The sequence below is a fragment of the Phaenicophaeus curvirostris genome, chromosome 9 (genome assembly GCF_032191515.1).
Source record: "Phaenicophaeus curvirostris isolate KB17595 chromosome 9, BPBGC_Pcur_1.0, whole genome shotgun sequence".
NCBI lineage: Eukaryota > Metazoa > Chordata > Aves > Cuculiformes > Cuculidae > Phaenicophaeus > Phaenicophaeus curvirostris.
Genome location: NC_091400.1, coordinates 10,996,245 through 11,016,551, shown reverse-complemented (window position 1 = coordinate 11,016,551; position 20,307 = coordinate 10,996,245). Strand labels below are relative to the sequence as shown.

The window sequence follows — 20,307 nt, the reverse complement described above, 5'->3', positions numbered from 1 at the left end:
CATGTGTGTGATACAGCAATGAAATTAAAAGGATGCAAGTGAATGCAGAAAGGCACATTGTGGACTTGATAGAAAGTCAGACTTCACCTGCAGTGCCGTACTGAAGGAAGCCCAAGTAGAAGAGTGCACCAATCACTGCCTGTACGTTGCCAGCTTATAAAATGACAAGACTAAATGAGGCTTCTGTATTATTTTATTTCCCTCTTAAAATATAGCATCGAAGTTCTGCACACATATAAATATCCCTACAGTTTCTTACACACAGTTTCTTATCCATCATTACTTAAAGTGCCCAACTGTGAACATGAAAATAAAAACATTAACCATTAAGAGTGGCTATGGGTACAGAAGGACAGGTGTTCAGACCACGCAGGCCACCGATTGTACAAAAATCACCTGCGAAAGAACGCACCCTGAACAACACACGCCAATGTTAGCCCTGAAGTCGTTCATTTGCTTGGGGTTCTTTTCACTCAGCTGATCTAAAAGTGGTTAAGGTACAGGGTTTATTTTTGAAACACGGCTTTTACATAGTGTAAGAATAAAGGATAAATGCATTACTCTCTTTCTAACTCCCTCCTTCCCCCACAAAGTGTTTACGGTGTCCCAAGCTGCTATGTTGATTAAAAAACCGTTGAAAAGAGCTCTGGAAATGCATGCAACTTAAAATTCACTTAAACACACGTTCAGTTAGAGTCTGAGAGATTTCAGCACTGGGCTACGGTTCAGTTGGGTTATTGGATGTGTTTGTTGTGGTGGCCAGATTGGTAAACACTTCTTCCTTATTTTCAGGCTGATGTTCCATTTTGGTTTCCTCTTTAGCATCTTTGTTACTAGTATCTCCCTTGCTCTTGACTACCACAGGTTCAATCTCCATGATTTCCTGTGGGGGCTTTGGCTCTGGCAAATTTGGCTCAAGTCCATCAACTTGAACTGGTTCAGGGACATCTTCTGCTTTCTGTTCAAGTCTTTCCAAAATGTTCTGGACCTTCCTTACACCATCTCTCCTGGCCTGGCGCACATCTGCACGACCCTCAGGGTCCACCGAGTCTAGGGCTAGCAACTCTTTGGTCAAATACTCTTCAATCATCAAGTACTTTTTGTCAGTTTTCTTGCCTTCAAAGGAGTCGACTGCCTGCTCAAGCATTTGCACTTTCTCCAGAATTGCCTCCACTTTCAAAACACCAGGATGCTTTGGAGGATCTCCCGTTTCCGTTGTCTTCAGTGCTGCCGTTTCTTCACAAGGAGGCCTCTCCTGCGGGGGAACAACCTTAGCTGGGCAAGGAACCTTTTTATCGACTTTCTCTGCTGTGGCTGGAGGTTTCTGGGGTGGCAGTTTAGGATCCAGCTCTTGGTGGGTGACCTGAATCGGGATGTACGTTGATGGCACCTCAGTTTCAGGTGGTGGGACTGCCTTGTTCTCTGGTTTCATTTCAGGTGGTGGGGGTGGTCTTGGTGGCTCTTGAGGTGGGACTGGTTGCTGAGAAACCTAGTGAACAAGGCAAGTTTGTGTTGAGATACAATGAACAATGTTCCTTATTTCTGTCCAAAGAGCAAGCAACCTAACACCCCATTGCCTGTACTCGAAGCAGTGCTATTTTCACACACCCTAGACAATCTTCCCTCTGCATTGCTGAGTATTAGTGATTTAAAATAAAAAAGCACCATGCTGAAGAGTCCGGTTGTTTCCGAACTACTGCAGATTACAAGCACAAATCAACTCAAAGACGTTAAACTTCAACTCACCAAACCCTGCCCGTGCTCACTAAAATAACCCCTGAAAGCAATTTTATAAGATAGAACTTCAGAGCAAAGCTCTCACTTGACTTCAGTAAGATTTTTGCAGGTGCCTGCAGCACAGTCACAATTCCATCCTCAGTGTTACTGAGAGCTGCTGTTTCTTGAAAAGCCAACTGCTTTGCTGAGTTTTAATCATATTCTCATCGTATTCCTGTTTTCAGGGCATTCCTTTTTTCTGCCAGTACTTATACCGATTTTATACTTAGACTATTTATAAACAGAGGTTACCGTGTCAGTCTTATTACACTGTACTGATCTCAGACAGGCTGAGAGAGTTGGGGTTGTTCAGCCTGGAGAAAAGAATGCTCCAGGGAGACTTTAGAGCAGCTTCCAGTACTGAAAGGTGCTCCAGGAAAGCTGGGGAGGGGCTTTTTACAAGGGCACAGAGTCATAGAACAAAGGGGAACGGCTTTAAATTGGCAATAGGAAGATTTAGATTGGACATTGGGACTGGATGGGCTTTGGGGTTTCTTCCAACCCAAACCATGCTGTGATTCTATGATTAGAGACAATCCCTGGGATCACTACAGACCTAACAGTCATCAAATCAGGAATTTCTTGAAAATTAGATTTTAAAATCTTAACAAATGGAATTAGTGAGGACTGAACTTTCCTTCCATTGCCGCCCTCTTCACTTATTTGTGCACATACAGAGTGGTTTTGGAAAAGTGCTAAGATCCAGCTTTCACTGATATTAGATGGCTGAATTCAAATACCTACAGTTATATTTAAACCAAATAAGTGATGGCCTGCACTGACGACTGAATGTAAAATTAGGGAGCTTATTCTCACCTGTAAAAATACTAAAAACAAAATACTATAAGCACTAATCTAGAATATGCCATTGTATCTGAAGACTTCACTTTTCTCCTAGCACATGGGTTTTCAAATATATTGACTCAATTCTGCTCCTGTCATTTTTGCATGTGAAATCTCTCCAGAGAGGAAACCAAAACTTGTCTTCATGCACACCCCCTTCCACACACTCACATTATTTAACTGCAGGAATTTTTAGCGTGATTTTTAACATGGAAAAAGTATTCAATGAGCAACAAGTTCTATGAGCAAGAGGCCACGTCGTGTAGGAAGCAGAAAAAGCTCCAAGACTGGATTTTGCTGATCCTCTTCCTTCACAACTAAAATGACTCTGTGCGCCTGATGCTATCCTAAACGGCTCTGAGACATCAGCAAGGTGCATTTACACAGATGCCACAAAGCCTGCAGACCTGCTTTTCCTCTTGCAAACATAATGCAATATCGGTGACCTCAGTTTAATTACCTCAAATTATGTTCTAGCAAGAGGAAAGTCAAATCGTCTGCTAAATCATGTCTCAGCAATCCAAAGGCTCCACAGTCCTGAAGAGGTGGTGCTGCTCTTATTATCTCAGCATCTCCTAGTTTAAATCCAGAAATGGAGATGGCTTTCCATGCTTTCATGTACCTGTCAGTGCAAGCTGACTTTTCAGCTCTGGCCACAGGGGACAAAACGCTCAGCAGGTCATTCCCTTCCCCATTCCACATACCTGGGGTCTGTCTACAACTGTCTGCACTCTGATGGGAGCTGGGGGCTGTATTTGGGTGGTAACTCTGGCTGGGGAGCTTTCGCGGCTTGAGGAACCTCTCTGAGCCACTCGGAACGGAGACTGCGCTCGCGCAGGCTTCGGCTCCCTCTCATCAGGTTGAATTTTGTGGAACACCGGTTGGTGGGCTTGGTACTCGCTCTGCTGGGCAGGGTAGTGTGTCTTCTGTGCCTGGTGGTAGACTTGCGGTGGTTGCCGTTGGATATTTTCATGGATCACGGGAATCGGAATATAACCGCGAGGAAGCTGATGGCTTCCTGCGTTGGGTCTGCCAGGGGTCTGAGAGGAAACCGTTGGAGAATCGGGAGCTCCAGGAGATTGAGGCTGTCATGAAAACAAAATCCATTATTAAGTTCTAACCGATTTTGCAATCCCAGTACTTTTAATTTCCAAGGAGCAAAGGAGGAGATAGTCATAGAAACTGAACTCGTGTTTCCAGCATGCAAAGGATCCACTTCCTTGTTTTTTTGGCCAAGGGCCTCACTAGACAAACCACAGAAGTCGTGAGAGAACATCATAACAAGTAGAAACCTGAGCTACAGCATTCCCGGCCCTCAAATGAGCAGGGAGTGGGTGCTCAGTCAGAATGTTTGCTGCTTTTGCATGGCCCGTCCTGTCCAAACCTGTTAAATTTGAGGCAAACTGATGTTAAGCAAACAAATTATAGGCTGAAGACAAAAACAGAGCCTTAACAGAGGCACACAGACTTCTGATCCTGGTCACGCTAACAGATATGATTGGGTTGGGGTTTTTTAAAGCACATCAGTAATTTGGCAGCAGGCCAAGTTAATACCCCCTTTTCCTTCCCAAGACCTTCCAGCACCTCAACCTCTTGGCAGCAGCAGCCGGAGCTGCACCAGAATAGAGCTGCTGTCAGCAGGGTGAGCACTGGGCTGGCTACAGAATCCAGCTCCCAGCGTGTTCCAGGCTGTGGGTCTGAGTTTGGGGAAAGGCAGCTTCTTTGCTCACAGCTCCCACCCACCTCCTGTGATGCCGATCCATCCCCTCACCAACTCTGCACCAGTTCAAGCACCTGTCAGGCTGGTCCCTGACCAGTTCCACTCTCTAATGATTCCCTGGTGGGTTTGTTGCACGACTCAGTGAACGGTCAGGTCAGACTAGAGCTGGCAGAGAGGGCAGAACAACACAGCCAGGAGACAAGGGAAGGGCAGGCAAGGCAGGAGAAGGAGGACATGGAGGGGCTGGAGCGCATCCAGAGAAGAACGCTGCTGGGGAAGAGTGCGGAGAACAAGAGCTCTGGGAGCAGGTCAGGGAGCTGGAGCTGTTTATTCTGGAGGAGGCTGAGGGGAGACCTCTGCACTCTGCAGCTCTCAAAGGAGGTTGTGGTGATATGAGTGTTGGTCTCTTCCCCCAGTACAAGCAATAGGATGAGAGGAAATGGCCTTAAGTTGCAACAGGGGAGGCTTAAATTGGACAAATTTCTTTACAGAGAGAGCGGTGAAGCCCTGGCAGAGGCTGCCCAAGGCAGTGGTGGAGTCTCCATCCCTGGAGGGGTTCAAAAAGCGTGTAGATGTGGCACTTGAGACATGGTTTGGTAGGCACAGTGGTGTTGGGCTGACAGTTGGATCAGATGATCTTGGAGGTCTTTTCCAACCTTAATGACTCCATGATGCCATGATTATAGCAAGGGGAACAAGACCTCTCTATTGGTGCTGGTGAACTGCCCAGGAAACAGCAGCCTTAAATGAACAAATAAATGCCGGTTTATATTAGGGTACCCATCAGTGCCACCACTGGTGGCCGCAGGGACGTGGAGTTTAAAGGCACGGTCACAGGCTCGAGGCAGCTGATACCTACACTGCGCTGCCTAGTTTTTGACAGCAAATTCGGGGTTCCTCAGTAGTTATCTCAGAGGACTCCAGTGAGAGGCACAGCAGACACATTCTGGAAGCCACTGTGCATACAAGACAAACCTGTCCAGTGCTGGGAAAAGGAGAAGCTGAGCCTCTTGTCCTGGTACTGCATGGACAGGGCGCTGCCAGTCAAGACAGCTCAGAAACCTGCTAACAGAATCTAAATTACATTATTCAGACTCCAGACAGGTTCTGGAGTAAAAGCCAGCACTGAATTACAGACCTGATGATGTGTTTTCAAATTAGTGAAGGCTGAATTTCCTCCTCATCTGACTTAGAATAAAAATGAGGTTGGTATTTCCATGTATTAAGAGAATACCAATTCTGTTCATTCTCTAGAGAGAGCAGGCAAACCAGAATCCTGGAGTACAGAGCAAGCAGGGTGACTTTCGGTTTTTAGAAGTTCATAGTTTGGAAGTATTTTCACATGCCACTGAATGACACAAGTGCTTAACAATTCCCTTTTAAAGCTGTACATGTGTCAATCTACACACTTAATGAACTCCAGTATTAAACTGGAAAGCCAAGACTCCAGCAGCACTACTGAAGCAGCCTGTGTTATTGACTAAATGGCCACTTCATTTTTCTCTCCCACTTTATTCACTTCGGATTCTGACTCATGGTGCAGAAGCCACAAGACTGTGCCCTCCGCTTGTGGGGGATCCAGCATGAACCTTAAACCAACCTTCCCCTCCTGCCAGACCCACACAGCTCGAGCGTCCCTTCCTGCAGGAGCCATTTACATGCAGAACCATTCCAGAAGGAAAGCAGGCAATGCCAGGAAAACTTCACTTATCTACACTGCTGTGACTGCGTACTTTTGCATTTTAACTCTCTAAGTAGTGAGAAAATGCAGTCCTGGGGGAACTCTGGCTTTCTGATGGACAAACTGCCCATGTGACATTCAGGTGATAAACGCTGCAAAGACCAATGTGAACACAGCCCAGCAACACTGTTGAGATACCTCGGGTCCATGCGTGGCCGGCGCTGGGGCTGCAGCAGCTGCCGTTGTCTGTCCACACTGTTTATCCGCCTGGGAAGCCTCCGCTGGTCCCCTTGGAGGGGACTCAGGGCCAGCATAGGCCCCCCTCAGAGGTGGCTGCGCCTGCATTGAGGTGGGCACAGCTTCTGTCTTGTATCGCTGCACGCCGGGCTGCGGAGCGGAGAAGCACGGGTGCTGCCGTCGCCCATCGATGCCCTCGTGGATGACAGGAATAGGGATATAGCCAGCCCGGAGCTTGGGGTATCCCATGTTTCCTTCTCTTGCTGGCTGCTGCTTGGGGCTATCGCGAGATGGACCGTTTGCTGACGACGGGCCTTCCTGCAAGTTAAAAACATCAATACACCCAGTAAGAAAAAGCTGCCCTTGAGGTCTGTCCTAAAAGCAGCATCAGCTTGTGCAGGAGAAGTTCAGACCCCTTGGGTCCGTGCAGGGCAGCTCACAGCAGGCAAGAGAAGGGAAGCAGCTAAACAGCTTGCTTATGTACGTGGCTTTCACCTTCACTTCTCAACTTCGAAATACCTCATTGCAATAGGATTTCTTATTCCACATGCATTGCTTGTGTTTAGCCACCTGCCCACCCCTTCACATGGAGCTCTTCCAATTCAAACAAGCACCCACGGGACCGGAGGCATTTCCTTAGCACCTCTCAGAACCAACCCCATCTGAGAAGATAGGTTTGAGGAAGCCTTATCTCATCAGAAGCACAATGTTTATTTGGATTGTTCTTCCCACTGGAATCTGAAGAGTTACTGATGAAATATACTGGAGAATAAATTCTCTTTCAGCTTGGAGAGGATCTGTCTCCGTTAATATTGAGAGGAGAGGAAGACAGAATAGTGCAAAGAAGAGGAAAACACTGAAAAGCAAGGCAAAATAAATCCCTGCCTTGTCTGAATACGCTCCCTGGACAATGTCAAAGCTCTGGCAAGGGTGGAAGCAGTTTGCACCCAGAGCCCTCCCAAGTCCTCTAGTAAGTTCTTCCTGCACCAGTCATTCTATTTTGAGGCCCCGCGAGAGCCAAGTTCCAGATGTATCTCTAAGTCAGATCATATAACAAGCACCTCTGTCATTCAGAGGGTAATGTCATTATTCAGTAAGAGGAGAATTTAATAAGGGGACACATGGTGGAAACCCTATTTTTAAAGAGGTGTTTAAGCTGCAAAAATATTTCATGTCACCTCTGTACACATTCATACACTAATTCATTAACTGTTTTACCAACCAGACTGTTCTTCTCACAGTGCAGTATCCCCTTAAAAAGGGTTTCTGAGAATTCCTGTAAGCAAGGAAACTGTGAGAATAAAGGCTGTTGTTTAGGGAAGCTAATAAAATAAAGACAGCAAGCACTGAAAGAAACAAGTTCAAAGCCAGAGCCCTTGGTGTTGCATTTCCTTTTACTCATTAAAAAAAAAAAACAATTGTACAATGGAAAGGTTCTGAGAGAAGCAGAGAGGAGAGCCAGGCCTAGAAAGTTCGCACGGAGAAGCAATTTGGAGTTGGCTTTTCCAGTTGCAGAGCAAGGATGATCTCATGCCAAGGTCTGCACCAGGATCCACCGCCGACAGATGAGTCATTTTCAATGCACCCTGCCGGGAAACCACGTTCGGGAAACCACATTCCTCTGCCACTAGGCAGGCTGCCAGGGGCCCGAGGACCCCCAGCACCAACACCGCTGCCACTTCACCTTCTAGCAACCCTGAATACACAGCAGTTCCGGCAACCACCGCTCCTGGGATCCTCAGGGCCATGCCATTATGCCAGCAAACTGCATTTGCCAGAAAATAAAAGGTGAGATACGCTCAGCAGGCAACAATGTGAGGCTGTGTCAGAGTCAAATGTCTGCTGGGAGAGTGGAGCTGAGGGGAACTGATGGTTTGCCAGTCAGAAAAAGCACCTTGCCGCTCCACACCTGACTTCACACATTCCACACCAGCTGCTTTGCAGAATCCCTGACGCAGGGAGCAGGCGGTGGGCTGCGGGGGTAACCCGAGAGTCCGCAGCCAGCCACCCCACCTACAGGCACGGCTCCACGGCTATAAAAAGGAGATGCATTCACTTCCAGACTTGTTGAGGATCGGTGCTGGGAAGGGCTTGGGAGCTGGGTGGGCCAGCAGCACCGACAGATGCCCTGACATGAGAAGGCTCTCAGCCACAGGTGCTCCACTCCACCTGGGTGCACAACAAACTTGCCCTAAAGGACTATTCTCCAGCTCCTCTCTCCTGGCATTTCAGGGGTCTGCAAAGTTTTGAACTGCTCCGCTTTGGGAGAAGCCCTTCAGTCTTCTCCAGTAATCCACAACGATAAACCTTTGTCGAGGCTTGATCACAGACAGTGTTCTGCTCCCCTCCTCTCTATGAACCCCTCCCAGAAGCCTGACCATGCATTTCCCCTCCTTTATCCTCATTTTCAGACCCTTGAGGCTGCTGTCCTTGTTTTGAACCATCTCAGCAACCTAAGAAATCTGCCTCTGTAACTTAAGCCCCAGTGAGAAACAAAAGCAGCAGCCCAAAACCCAAGAAAAGTCAGGTTGGCTGTTTTTCAACTAATTCCATTTCTATCTGAAGCAAAACTTTTGGTAAGTTTAACACTATTTTATAATGGGACCCCTGGCCCTTCCTTAAGAGCCACAGCATGAACCCTACTGTCATAACTTGCCCTTTCTTCTTACAGCTTCAGAAAACCTGTGCTGCTTCTATGAAAGCATTTCAAGTTGGTCCTTTGCTCCAGGCTTTTTTTTTCCCTGTAGTCAGGTCTACCAACCCTAGAGGACCTGTGTGTGTGTCCCAACAGTGCAGTCACGTTGGAGCAGTCCTCAGTGAAGGAACAAAGGCAGTGGCTCCTCTTTTATCCACCTTCAGTAGCTCTGAGGTGGTGAGATCAGATTTAGGAAAGGTGCTGTCAATCCCAAGTGCTCTGCCTGATATACACTGTCCTCTTCTACAATGAATTAATATTTAACTCCAGAAATGGTGGCTTCTGTTATCCAGGTTGTATCACCACAGCCTCAACATTCCTTGTTCCTTCCTGTTCCTGCTCTCCACACTGCTTCAGATGTCCATGAACGTGCTGGGGAGAGGCTCTTGATACAGAAGTACAGGAATAGGACAAGGGGAACAGTTTTCAGCTGAAAGAGGGGAGAGTGAGACGAGATCTTCGTCAGAAATGTTTTCCTGTAAGCGTGGGGAGGCCCTGGGCCAGGTTGCCCAGAGCAGTGGTGGCTGCCCCATCCCTGGAGGTGTTCAAGGCCAGGTTGGATGGGGCTTGGAGCCCCTGATCCAGTGGGAGGTGTCCGTGCCCACGGCAGGGGGCTGGAACTGGAAGGATTTTGAGGTTCTTTCCAACCCAAACCTTTCTGTGATTCTATGCTTCTATGCACAGTTCTCCACTCTGAAACACCCTGCACTGAGGAATGACACCCCTGCACCAGCACTGAAGACTGCAGAGGCCCTGGGCTCAGGTATACGGCTACAAGCAATTCAGGCTCATACTTAATGAGGATCCAGCACAACAGTGAGCGTACATGGATCCTGGCATCCCCACAGTCCAGTTTTCAGTCAAAGCAGTTCTTTCACTTGTGCCAGGGAGCCTGCTATTCCCAGCCTGGCCAAACAGGTTCTGGAAGGCATCAGGAGAAGCTCAGGTGTGTCTGGACACTACAGCAAGGGGGAAGAACAGAATCCAGCTCTGGAAAACTCTTGTCCTAACACTATGGAGAAGAGATTCATGGATTCTCTCCAAATGCTTTAATTCCTGTTTCACAGGAGAGCCAGTCAGGAGAGGAAAAATGTCCATTGTTTGGTTTTCACAAACAGTGCCTGCTTGTTGTACGAGCAAACACATCACCTGAAAAAGCCCAACGCTCACATCTAACACCAATCTGCAGAAAGACAGGACCAAGCCTTATCCCATCATCCTTCCCAGTTTAAGTATAAAAAGCAGGAACCCAACTTGGACTTCCTGCCCTCATCCAAGGAAAGAAAAAGTTCTTGGGCTGTGACACTAACTATAAGCAACAGAGTATTGATGGACCTACCCATAGGTCACAGGACTGGCAATTGTCACTACAGGAATCCTGGCTGTGACCGCACACTGATTATATATTTAAGAGACAGAGTCCCAATAAAGAAAGAGCGCAAAAATGCAATAAAACCCCTCAAGCAGCTCAAATTTTGACCAGTCTTGTCCTCCATGGCAGGTACCCTGAAACACCACCGGGAACTCAGACCCCATCCACCCTTTCAGGAGGTGCCCAGCAAGTGCAGCAGAGTCCTCATTGCCAGTCAAATGAGAAACAGAAAAGCTGCAGTGTTCTGGACAAGAGAGCTGAGGAAGAATGGCAGCACTCCCACCTCTCGGGACAAGGACATGTGTTTCTGTTGTGAGGCCATCACCAGGATAAATAAAGGTGCAGCCAGCACGCAGTTGTGCAACTGGAAAAAAACACTTCATCCCCCCCACATCCTACTCTTGGCTTCCCATGGGAAGGGCACAGGCAGGAGTGATGTTAAAATCCTCAGACTCGCTCAGATTTAAGTGAGTTCTGACTCTGTGCCATCGGCATGAAAGAAATAACAGCAAGAGGAAAATGTAACTTCACAACCAAACTCCCGGTCCAGCTGTGCTATCCATCCAGGAGGGATAACGGAGTAAGTCTTGATGTGCCCCAGCGACTGTTCAAATGTTATTCCAGACCGAAACATCAAAACCTGCAAACTCAGCCACTGCTGATGCTACCAAACTGCGACTAGAGCCATCCAGATGGCTGCACCCATGGAATGAGAGTCCCCAATATATCCTCTACGAACACTAAGTTACTCCAATAGTTGTATGGAACTTGGAATCTCCCTTTGAGACTGCTGGCATAGTGCACTTCTCATTCCTCGTATACTAAAATGGTCTATGGAAAAAAGAAGTTGAAAAGCAAGTTCTGCTGCCACCACACTCTCTCATTTTTCTTGATCGATACTTGCTATTATTCACAGTAAATTCAGTTCTCTGAAGCATTTATGTGCCACACAGGCAGCAGCAATGTAAATATTTAACTTGTAGTTGTTTAGTAATTATTATCTAGCAAAGAAACACACATTTTTACTAACATTACCAAGACATGGAATATCTCTTTATCTCTGCAAACAGAAGGGCTGCTGACTTCCATATGGCTCTGACCTTCTCAGCTGCTGCTATACAGAGTACCAGACAAATAAAATAACTGTAGTTGCTCAAACGACAGACAAAATGCCAGCACCTGGCAAAATCCGACTTGAGAGAAGGCTTTTAAACCTGAATCTTATCTATTTAGAAAGAAGGGAGTAGTATGGTCCTGTTCTTTCACAATAGAATACAACAGTATAACTAAACTGTGTGATTGGAACACAGCTAAGTTGGCACACATGCTCAAACTTATTTAGTACCAGAAATTGCCATGAATAACAAAAAAAAAAGCCAGTAGCAGCTAATATGGAAATCTAACAACAAGGTGCCAATTCTATGCATTAAAATAAAATACCACTTTATGTCACAGAACCAAGCAGGTATGATTCCATACCTGCTTGTATTTCACTTGTGGCCAGACTTTTTCTCTCCCCTGTTAACACTAACCAGATAAATCGAACAACTGACCATAGAGACCAGAACATCCAAGTATTTCTACAGTTGAACAGTGCTTTGTGCGCAAGCCCATCAATGGTAGAACACCACCATAAAGTACATTTCATTAACACTTCCCAGAGACCTCTACAAGTGGGAAGGTGAAGAAGGGATTTACTTCCAGCGCTGATCCCTCACTTCCCACTGCCAGGCTTCAGCCACTAAAGATCTTCACATGCTCGCTCTTTTACTCACTATTTGCACTTAAATATACACACTGAGCACATAGGCGTCTGAGCAAGATATCATTAGCAAATGACTGAAGTACACCATGAATAAGCTTCATCGCATGAGCTGTCTCAGTAGAGCTTCGAGTCGGTCACATCATGCAACCCATTTAAATGCCAAGCTGCTTTTGATGTTCTGTTTGTTGGATGCTGAGGTTTATTTCCTCACTCACACATGTGCAGGCAAATAGGCCATTTGTTCTCTCTTGTAATTGCCATGCTGAGTTACACAAGGATGACACTAACGAATGCTCTGGCTGATGGAGCACGATGATGTCATTCAAAATTATAAAGAAGCACTACTTAAACCTTAAGGAGAAAGCTCATCATAGAATCATAGAATAGTTTGGGTTGGAAGGGACCTTAAAGCCCATCCAGTTCTAACCCCTGGCATGGGCAGGAACACCTCCCACTGGATCAGGCTGCCTAAGGCCCATCCAACCTGGCCTTGAACACCTCCAGGGATGGGGCAGCCACAGCTTCTCTGGACAACCGGAGCCAGGGCCTCCCCACCCTCATCGTGAAGAAATTCCTCCTCATGCCTAGCCTAAATCTGCCCCTCGCCAGTCTATACCCATTGCCCCCAGTCCTATCACTACAAGCCTTTGTGAACAGTCCCTCACCAGCTTTCTTGTAGCCCCTTCAGGTACTGGAAATACGCTATAATTCACATGGCAGCCTTCTCTTCTCCTGGCTGAACAACCCATAAGCTTCCAGCACAGAGAGCCTTACTGGAGCAAACACACTGGCTCTCTTGCAGATTCATCTTGTTTCATGAACTAGAACTGTTCTTTTTTATCACTAAGATGATTCTTAGGCTAAAATGCCCTGGTGCAGACATGATGATGCTTGCTTTTCATGCCCAGTGGAAGCTGGGCTGAACAGAACAAGTTTGGAGAAAGAAGCAAGGGCTGCTACCAAGGGCAGAGCCAGCATCACCATCCACCCTGCCAGCTTTAATGGGCAGGGTTAGAGAGAAGCCCTTCAGAGCACTAACAGCAGTATCTTTGCCAAGGATGGTGAGAACAAAGACTTGATTCAGTTATTCCTGTTCAGTTACCCAAGCAGCAAGGGGTCAGCCTGTTGCTTCCCTGCTAGGAGCTGTGAGCTAGGCATTTGAAACACAGAATAAAGTACAAACCTCAAGAACTAGCAAAACGTGCTCCATAAACATGGAGAATGAGCAGCCAACACCTCCTGAGTAAACTGTGGGTTTCACAGCAAGGAGGCAACATTTTCACCTACCTTTCTGACTGCACTTCCTTCACTAGCAATTTTCCAACTGTGTAAGATCACTCACCCTACTGCACCCTATTTAGGAGTAAAACGGCTTTGCCATCAGCCATAAAAACACACTCTTGTGCCACCCAACCCACTGGGCAATGTTAGCCAGGTCGCTTCCACACCGTGTGTCTCGTTTTCCTGCCTGTAAAACCAAGGAGGAAAGAAAAAGAACCAAACCAACAGCTTCTGAAAGACAGATACAGCATTTTTCAGCTATAATTAAGCACTGTGATTGGTGTGAACAAGCCATTTCTTCTATTTTATATCTACATTTAACTTGGCATGAAGAGAGGGCAGATGCGCCACAGACAAGGGTGGAGGCGGTGCTCACGCAGAGCGATACTGTCTGTGTACCCCAGAGCATACTGGATCCTTATGTGCCTTACCATGGTTCAAGTGCAAACAACTCTGTTTCTGCCACGTGGTTATGGAATAGCTTTGCCTGAGTACAGGGTATAAGAGTTAAATATGATCCCTAGGTAGGAACACTGCCACCTGGCACAGGAACTCCTCTTCTCTCCTTCAGATAAGAGGTCGCTATGTTAGGAGTTACACAGCCATGCAAGACCAGCCTTGCTTCTCCTCTCACATCACTGCCCAGACACTGCAGCATCACTGCCAGCATCATTTCTTCATGTTCCTTTGCTTATTCCTGATTTGATCCACCCCTTGTTTTCTGATTAATTGCTCTCTCCATAAATTAACTCCCTGCTGACCACAATCTGTCAAGGGGGCGCTTTGAAAAACTACGCGAAGCAGCTTCAGGGAACTTGGACAAAGCCAGCACGCAACACTCCAAAAATCCTCTACTGATGATTTTGCAGCTCCTACATTGTATATAAAGCACCCTTTTAATCCAGTAACTCATTTATTAACCTGCAACAGAACACATATCACCATAAGGAACATAAAAACCAGAGATGCGGGGAGGCTGGATTGAACTTCCAATTTGATTTCTAATTTGGTCTACCAAGCATTTTTCAGTTGACTTGAGCGTAAGAAGTCAGCGCTCAAAAATAAGTTCACTGCTAAAGAGATGGGAATTGAGTGACTTAAGACTTATTTCGGGAAGCAGAGAGAACGGATGCAACAGCCACGAAGGGTGAGGATGGAAACGTAAGCGTACTCGGTTGCTTCCTAAACACCAGCGAAGCCACTGGTAAGAGGGTAAGACGGCACCGTCTTCCTTTGGGTCTGGACAGTCATCATGGCAACCAATAAGTGATCTATTTATCACTTTTCTGACCACTCCCAGACTCTGTGGCTGGCTGGTAGAGCTTTTATCTCAACCCTAAGGCATTAGTGAGCTATCGATCACCGCAGTATCAGTCCAGTGAAGCTCAGCGCAGTCGATTCCCTTGGTCTATTTTTAGATGCAGTATTTCCCACTGGGTTTTCTGCATGTGGAAACAACACATGGAAGGGGCATCAATACAAGCCCTGTCGTTGTCTTCTTCTTTAAACATCTATTTTTATCAACACTTTGGGGAATACCAAGTAAACAATTTATAAGACAATCTTGCAGAAAGTATGCTGAGCTGTGATGGCATGAGTTACACAGAAAATACAAAAGAGAAGGAAAGGAAATCCGTAATTCTACCAAAAAAACAGGAAGAAGAGGGACGTTGCTAGCAAACACATTTTTAGTACAAGATTTCAGTTACGTGCTTCACAATATTGATTGTAACTTATTCTTTGAATGCCTTCCCATTAAATAATTAAGCAGTTGGAAGGAAGTCCATTTGCCCACTAAGAGGTTTTGTTACATTTGCAAAGTCATGGCTTATTTGTCAGGGGAGTACATTAAGTGATTTTCTGTTCTTTCTCAGGAAGATCTCCCTGTTCCAGCATTATCCTGCAATGATTTTATCTCAGGAACAGAGCTACACGTGCAGAGGAAGAACATCCATCCTTCAGGTGGGTAAAAAAAGGTCAGATGGAATGAGAACATGAGAGAGCCACCACGATTGATGAATGCATCTAAAAACATAGTTAAATGCAAACTTAGGTCTGGCTCTGTTGGTTTAAAATGTCTGTCATGGGTTAAAACTTTAGAAGAGCCACTCTGCATTTTACTTGATCCTATATCTGGTACAGTTTACTGCAGTCAGCATGGTTGCACTGATGTTAAGCCTGGAGCAAGTGGCAACCATTTGGGAAAAGAGAACTTCATCGTTAATGCAGTGTGTTCTTTAGCTGGAAAAGCTCAGTGTTAGACCTGTGCTCCATTCACTGAGCACTTACAGAGAAACACAGGTTGTCCAGGGAAATGGTGGCTTCCTGGAAGGGTTCAAGGCCAGGCTGGATGGGGCTTGGAGCAACCTGATGCAGTGGGAGGTGTCCCTGCCATGGCAGGGGGTATGGAATCAGACGATCTTTAAGGTCCCTTCCAACCCAAACCATTCTATGACTGTAACACCTCATTTCATTTCTCAGGTCTCTCCAGAAGTGAACAAATGTTCAGAGAGAATACTGATAGATGTGAGCATAAGGGTTATTTAAGGACCATCATAAAAGTGATTTTAAAGACTTCTAGTCTCGCTGGCTGATTTCCATGAAAGCAAAGTCAGCGCAAGTTTGATCTCTGTGTAATCAGCCTTGGAAAGGTGTATGAAGTCTGACACATGCAGTCAGCTTCCGCAGTTCTCAGATCACTTCTAAAACCCCCAAGTTCTCATCTGAGGTAGAGAGTGAGAGAAATCAGAAAGCGGCTCACATTTAGTCTCTCCTTCTGCCTGCATCTGTGATTTTGCCCTTCCTACCCCTTTAAAAAACAGTCTAACACCTTCAAAAATCACTGCTGGATTTGAAATCCCATGTCAGTGACTTATGTGTCTTCTTTGGCATTGTCTGGCTAAGAAATTATTATTCGGGAGGAGAAATACTTTCCTTGAGCCTGGTTCTGAGATTTTAAACAGTTCCCAGCCTGAGGAAATCCCCTGCTATTTAACAAACCAACCATTTCAGAAGCTGCCCATGAATTCCCGCAGATATTCCTAACTCACGGCTCTGACACGTGGCTGCATCAGACCGGTTTGACACAACTTCTGCCACCACACACTGGAGGGGTTTCTCTTTGAAGAGCATTAGACAGGAACTCCTAAAAATCAACCATTTTCCATCATCATCTCTAGAAGCATTCCTCAATGAACGATCCCAAAGTGTGCACACATTCCTGCTTTCAGTGCCCACCAACTGGTTCTCCTGTTCAGAAAAAGCCTGTCCCACAAAAGCTGTCCAACAGCCAGTGCAAGTTTTTCTCTCTTCAATAACCTCTGCAAGCTGGCAGAAGAGGAGGCACCTTTCATTACCATGGATTTCACACTGTGTAGGAGTAAAATCTGTTTTGATTTGGGCACCTTTCTACTCAAGCAAAGTGCATCCACGCTGGTACTTCACATGATTACCAAAAGCAGCTTAAACGTGACTTTTCCACTGAATAAGTTGCTTAAAAGCGGTGTTTCCGTAACAAAAGCCTTTGAGTAAACAGCTCACTTTTCTCAAGTCTGTTTTAAAACCGAAACTATTTATTATTTTAATTGCCCTCACAGCCAGTGTTATCAGGTCCCTCCTTACACCAGGATGATGGTGGCTCCAAAAAAAACCGAAACAGTTAAAGCACTCTTTCCTACGCCAGTCCCAATATCCACATTATCAAATTACAGCCTTCTCAGACCTCTTTGCATTGTGTGTTTATTTATAAATCAACTGAACGAGCCCTCAGAAGGTTGAAAGGCAGGGAAAGGGTGCGTTTGGTCACCTATGACTCATTACAGCACTCCAGCAGGTTCCTGGACGTGGCTGCAGTTAGTGGCCCTTCCCTTTCTTTCCAACACCGAGCATCGGCCTCGGGCTGTGCTCAGAGCAGGCAAGCGCTATTTTAGGATACATCAAGTTCTTAAAATAATAACAGTGACTGAGAGCTTTGCCCCTCACATTTGTGGGAAAATCATCGAATTGTTTGGTTGCAAAAGACCTTTTGAGATCATCGAGGCCAATCGTACCTGCCCATTACTAAACCAGATCACTGAGCACCTCATCTGCCTGTCTTTTAAACCCCTCCAGGGATGGTGACTCCACCACCTCCCTGGGCAGCCTCTGCCAGTGCCCGATATCTAATCCAAGCCTCCCCTTGTGCAACTTGAGGTCATTTCCTCCCTACTCCAGAGAAGACACCAGCACCCACCTCACTGCAACCTCCTTTCCAGTAGTTACAGACAGTGATAAATAAGGTCTCCCCTCAGCCTCCTTTCCTCTAGGCTAAAATCCCCAGGTCCCTTGGCTGCACCTCATAACCCTTGTTCTCCAGCCTCTCAATGTTCTTCTTGGAGTGAGGGGCCCAAAACTTAACCCAGGATTCGAGGTGCAGCCTCACCAGGGGGACAATCCCTCCCCTGCTCCTGCTGGCCACCCCATGGCTGATCCAAGCCAGGAAGCTGGTGACCTTCTTGCCCACCTGAGCCACTGCTGGCTCATGTTCAGCTGCTACCGACCAGCACCCCAGGTCCTTTTCCACCAAGCAGCTTCCTAGCTGCTTTTCCTCAAGCAGGAGCATTGCAGGCCACCGAGGAGAAGCTGCAGCAGGTCTGCCAAGGGTGGATGTAGAAGGAAGCAGGATGTTCTGACTGCTGCGGTGTTGGGCACGCAACTGGAAACGGTTCGGGGGTCCCAGCCCCGCGCCCACCACTTTGGCCTCCCCTGGGACCGTGGCGGAGCCCCCAGCCAGCTGGGCATACCGGGTGGCCAAACCTGACCTGAGCTGGCAGAGAAGCACATGAAACCCCCCGGGAAATCCTTTTCCCACCAGGCAACTCCTGCTTCAGGTCAAGTTTCCAGCACTTTCTGCCTAGAGCCACTGCACTGCGAAAATACCAGAGGGCTGCCCTCCTCAGGGGCGGCATTCCCAGGGGAACACCTTCCCAAGGCGGGGGGTATTTCCAAAGGGGCTGCATTGCCTCAAACCGAGGGAATCTGACCCAAAAAAAAAGCCACTCCTGAGGGCCCTGACAGCAGCGCTCTCGCCTCGCCTTCCATGGACATATTTGGAGTGGGATACGGCTTTTCCCAGCGCGCTGAGGAACAAACGCAGAGCAGGGAGCGACTGAGGGTTTGTGAGCAGGGAGAAAAGAAAAGGCTGAGAGAGTTGGGATTGTTCAGCCTGGAGAAGAGAAGGCTCTGGGGAGACCTTAGAGCAGCTTCCAGTGCCGAGAGGGGCTCCAGGAAAGCTGGGGAGGCGCTCTGGATCAGGGAGCGCAGTGAGAGGATGAGGGGGAATGGTTTTAAGCTGGAAGAGAAGAGACTGAAATGAGATCTTGTGAAGAAGTGTTTTCCTGTGAGGGTGGGGAGGCCCTGGGCCAGGTTGCCCAGAGCAGTGGTGGCTGCCCCATCCCTGGAGGTGTTCAAGGCCAGGTTGGATGGGGCTTGGAGCCCCTGATCCAGTGGGAGGTGTCCCTGCCCATGGCAGGGGTGGGACTGGATGGGCTTTGACGTCCCTTCTGACCCAAACCATTTTATGGAACAAGAAGGAAACACCCTGACAAGGCACAGGCTGGGTCGGTTTCTGATTTTCCTAAGGGCATTTGCTGTGGGGACAGGAAAATAAATCAGATTTTGTGTCTCGCCAGGCGGGCCGGGTGGAATCATGGAATGGGTTGGGTTGGAAGGGACCTCCAAGCCCATCCAGCCCCAGCCCCTGCAGGGACCCCTTCACCTCCACCAGGCTGCCCGGAGCCCCATCCAACCCAGCTTTGAATGTCTCCCGGGATGGGGCATCTCCCACCTCTCTGGGCAGCCGGGGCCAGTGTTTCACCCCCCTCAGCAAGAAAAAATTCTCCCTAATACTCGGTCTAAGCCTTTTCTCTTATCGTTTAAGACCATTGCCCGTTATCCTATGGCTACAAGCTCTACTGAAAACTTTCCCCCCCACCCCCAACTTTAAATAAACACCGTGAGCCCGCGGTATCAAATGATCCAATGCACAAAAAAGGGCTTGGAAATGCGTCAGGGACAAAAGGCAGCGCCTGCCCTCACAGCATCGCCATGCGGAGCGCCTGGGGTCCCCCTCCTCGTCCCCCTTGTCCCCTCCGCATCCCGGACCCCGGGCACGGAGCATCCCCGCGGTACCTGCGCCGCCGCCCGCACCCGCGGGTCGCTCCACGTGGTGGTGCGGCTGTTGTGATCCACGAAGAAGGGCCAGCCGGTCTGAGGGTCCATTTTGATCTCCCAGCCCGGGGGCAGCGGCTCGGCGCTGCCGTCCACGGGCGGGGGCGGCGGGGGCTGCGCGGCGGCGCTCATGGTGCGCTGCTCCCGATCCGCGGTGCCGAGGGCTCCGATCCCCGCTCTTCCCTCTCCGACCCCGGCTCTCCCGGCTCCGATCCCGCACCAAGTGCCGGGCGGGGGCGCCGCTCCGGCCACTTTATCCGACCGCGGGGCCGGGGGGCGGAGGAACCGGGCTGGAAGTGTCTGGAAACGCAGGAGGAGGAGGTGGAGGAGGAGGGACGGGGGGAGGGACCCGGGGCAGGAGGGAGGCGGAGGAGCTGGGCGGCTGGAAACTTCTGGCTGTCTCCAGCCAGCCCTCGGGTTACCGGCCGCGGCTCCTGCCGGCGGCGCCGGCTCCGTTTGCACCGGCTCCCTCTGCAGCGGGACAGCAGCTCTGGTTCCCTTTGCACCAGTTCGCCTTGCGTTGGGGCAGCGGCACCGGTTCCCCTTGCACCGGTTCCTTTGCACGAGGGCAGCAGCTCTGCTTCCCTTTGCACCCCTTCGACTTGCACTAGGGCAGCAGCGCCGGTTCCCCTTTCACCGATTCCCTTGGCACCGGGGCAGTGGCACCGGTTCCTCTTGTACTGGTTCCATTTGCACCAGGACAGCGGCACCAGTTCCCTTTGCACTGGTT

The 20,307-nt window shown here is 48.3% G+C and overlaps 1 protein-coding gene across 1 annotated transcript; it reads right to left on the bottom strand.

Annotated features, from left to right (window-relative positions):
- Positions 1-175: 175 nt before the first annotated feature.
- On the bottom strand, positions 176-19,808 carry BAG3 (BAG cochaperone 3). The gene is made up of 4 exons (XM_069863762.1): positions 19,539-19,808; positions 6,219-6,575; positions 3,324-3,704; positions 176-1,489 (listed from the first exon to the last, which is right to left on the bottom strand). The coding sequence occupies exons 1-4, from the start codon at positions 19,707-19,709 to the stop codon at positions 719-721; spliced, it is 1,680 nt and encodes a 559-aa protein (XP_069719863.1). The 5' UTR covers positions 19,710-19,808; the 3' UTR covers positions 176-718.
- Between the last annotated feature and the right edge of the window lie 499 nt (positions 19,809-20,307).

Bases quoted from the DNA above. Each gene is read 5' to 3' on its own strand.
- BAG3 (XM_069863762.1), bottom strand. From the start codon at position 19,709: ATGAGCGCCGCCGCGCAGCCCCCGCCGCCCCCGCCCGTGGACGGCAGC. The intron at 3,705-6,218 runs GTATCTCAACAG...TTTTCATGACAG, and splicing joins CGGCCACGCATGGACCCGAG to CCTCAATCTCCTGGAGCTCC. The intron at 1,490-3,323 runs GTATGTGGAATG...CTTGTTCACTAG, and splicing joins CAGTTGTAGACAGACCCCAG to GTTTCTCAGCAACCAGTCCC.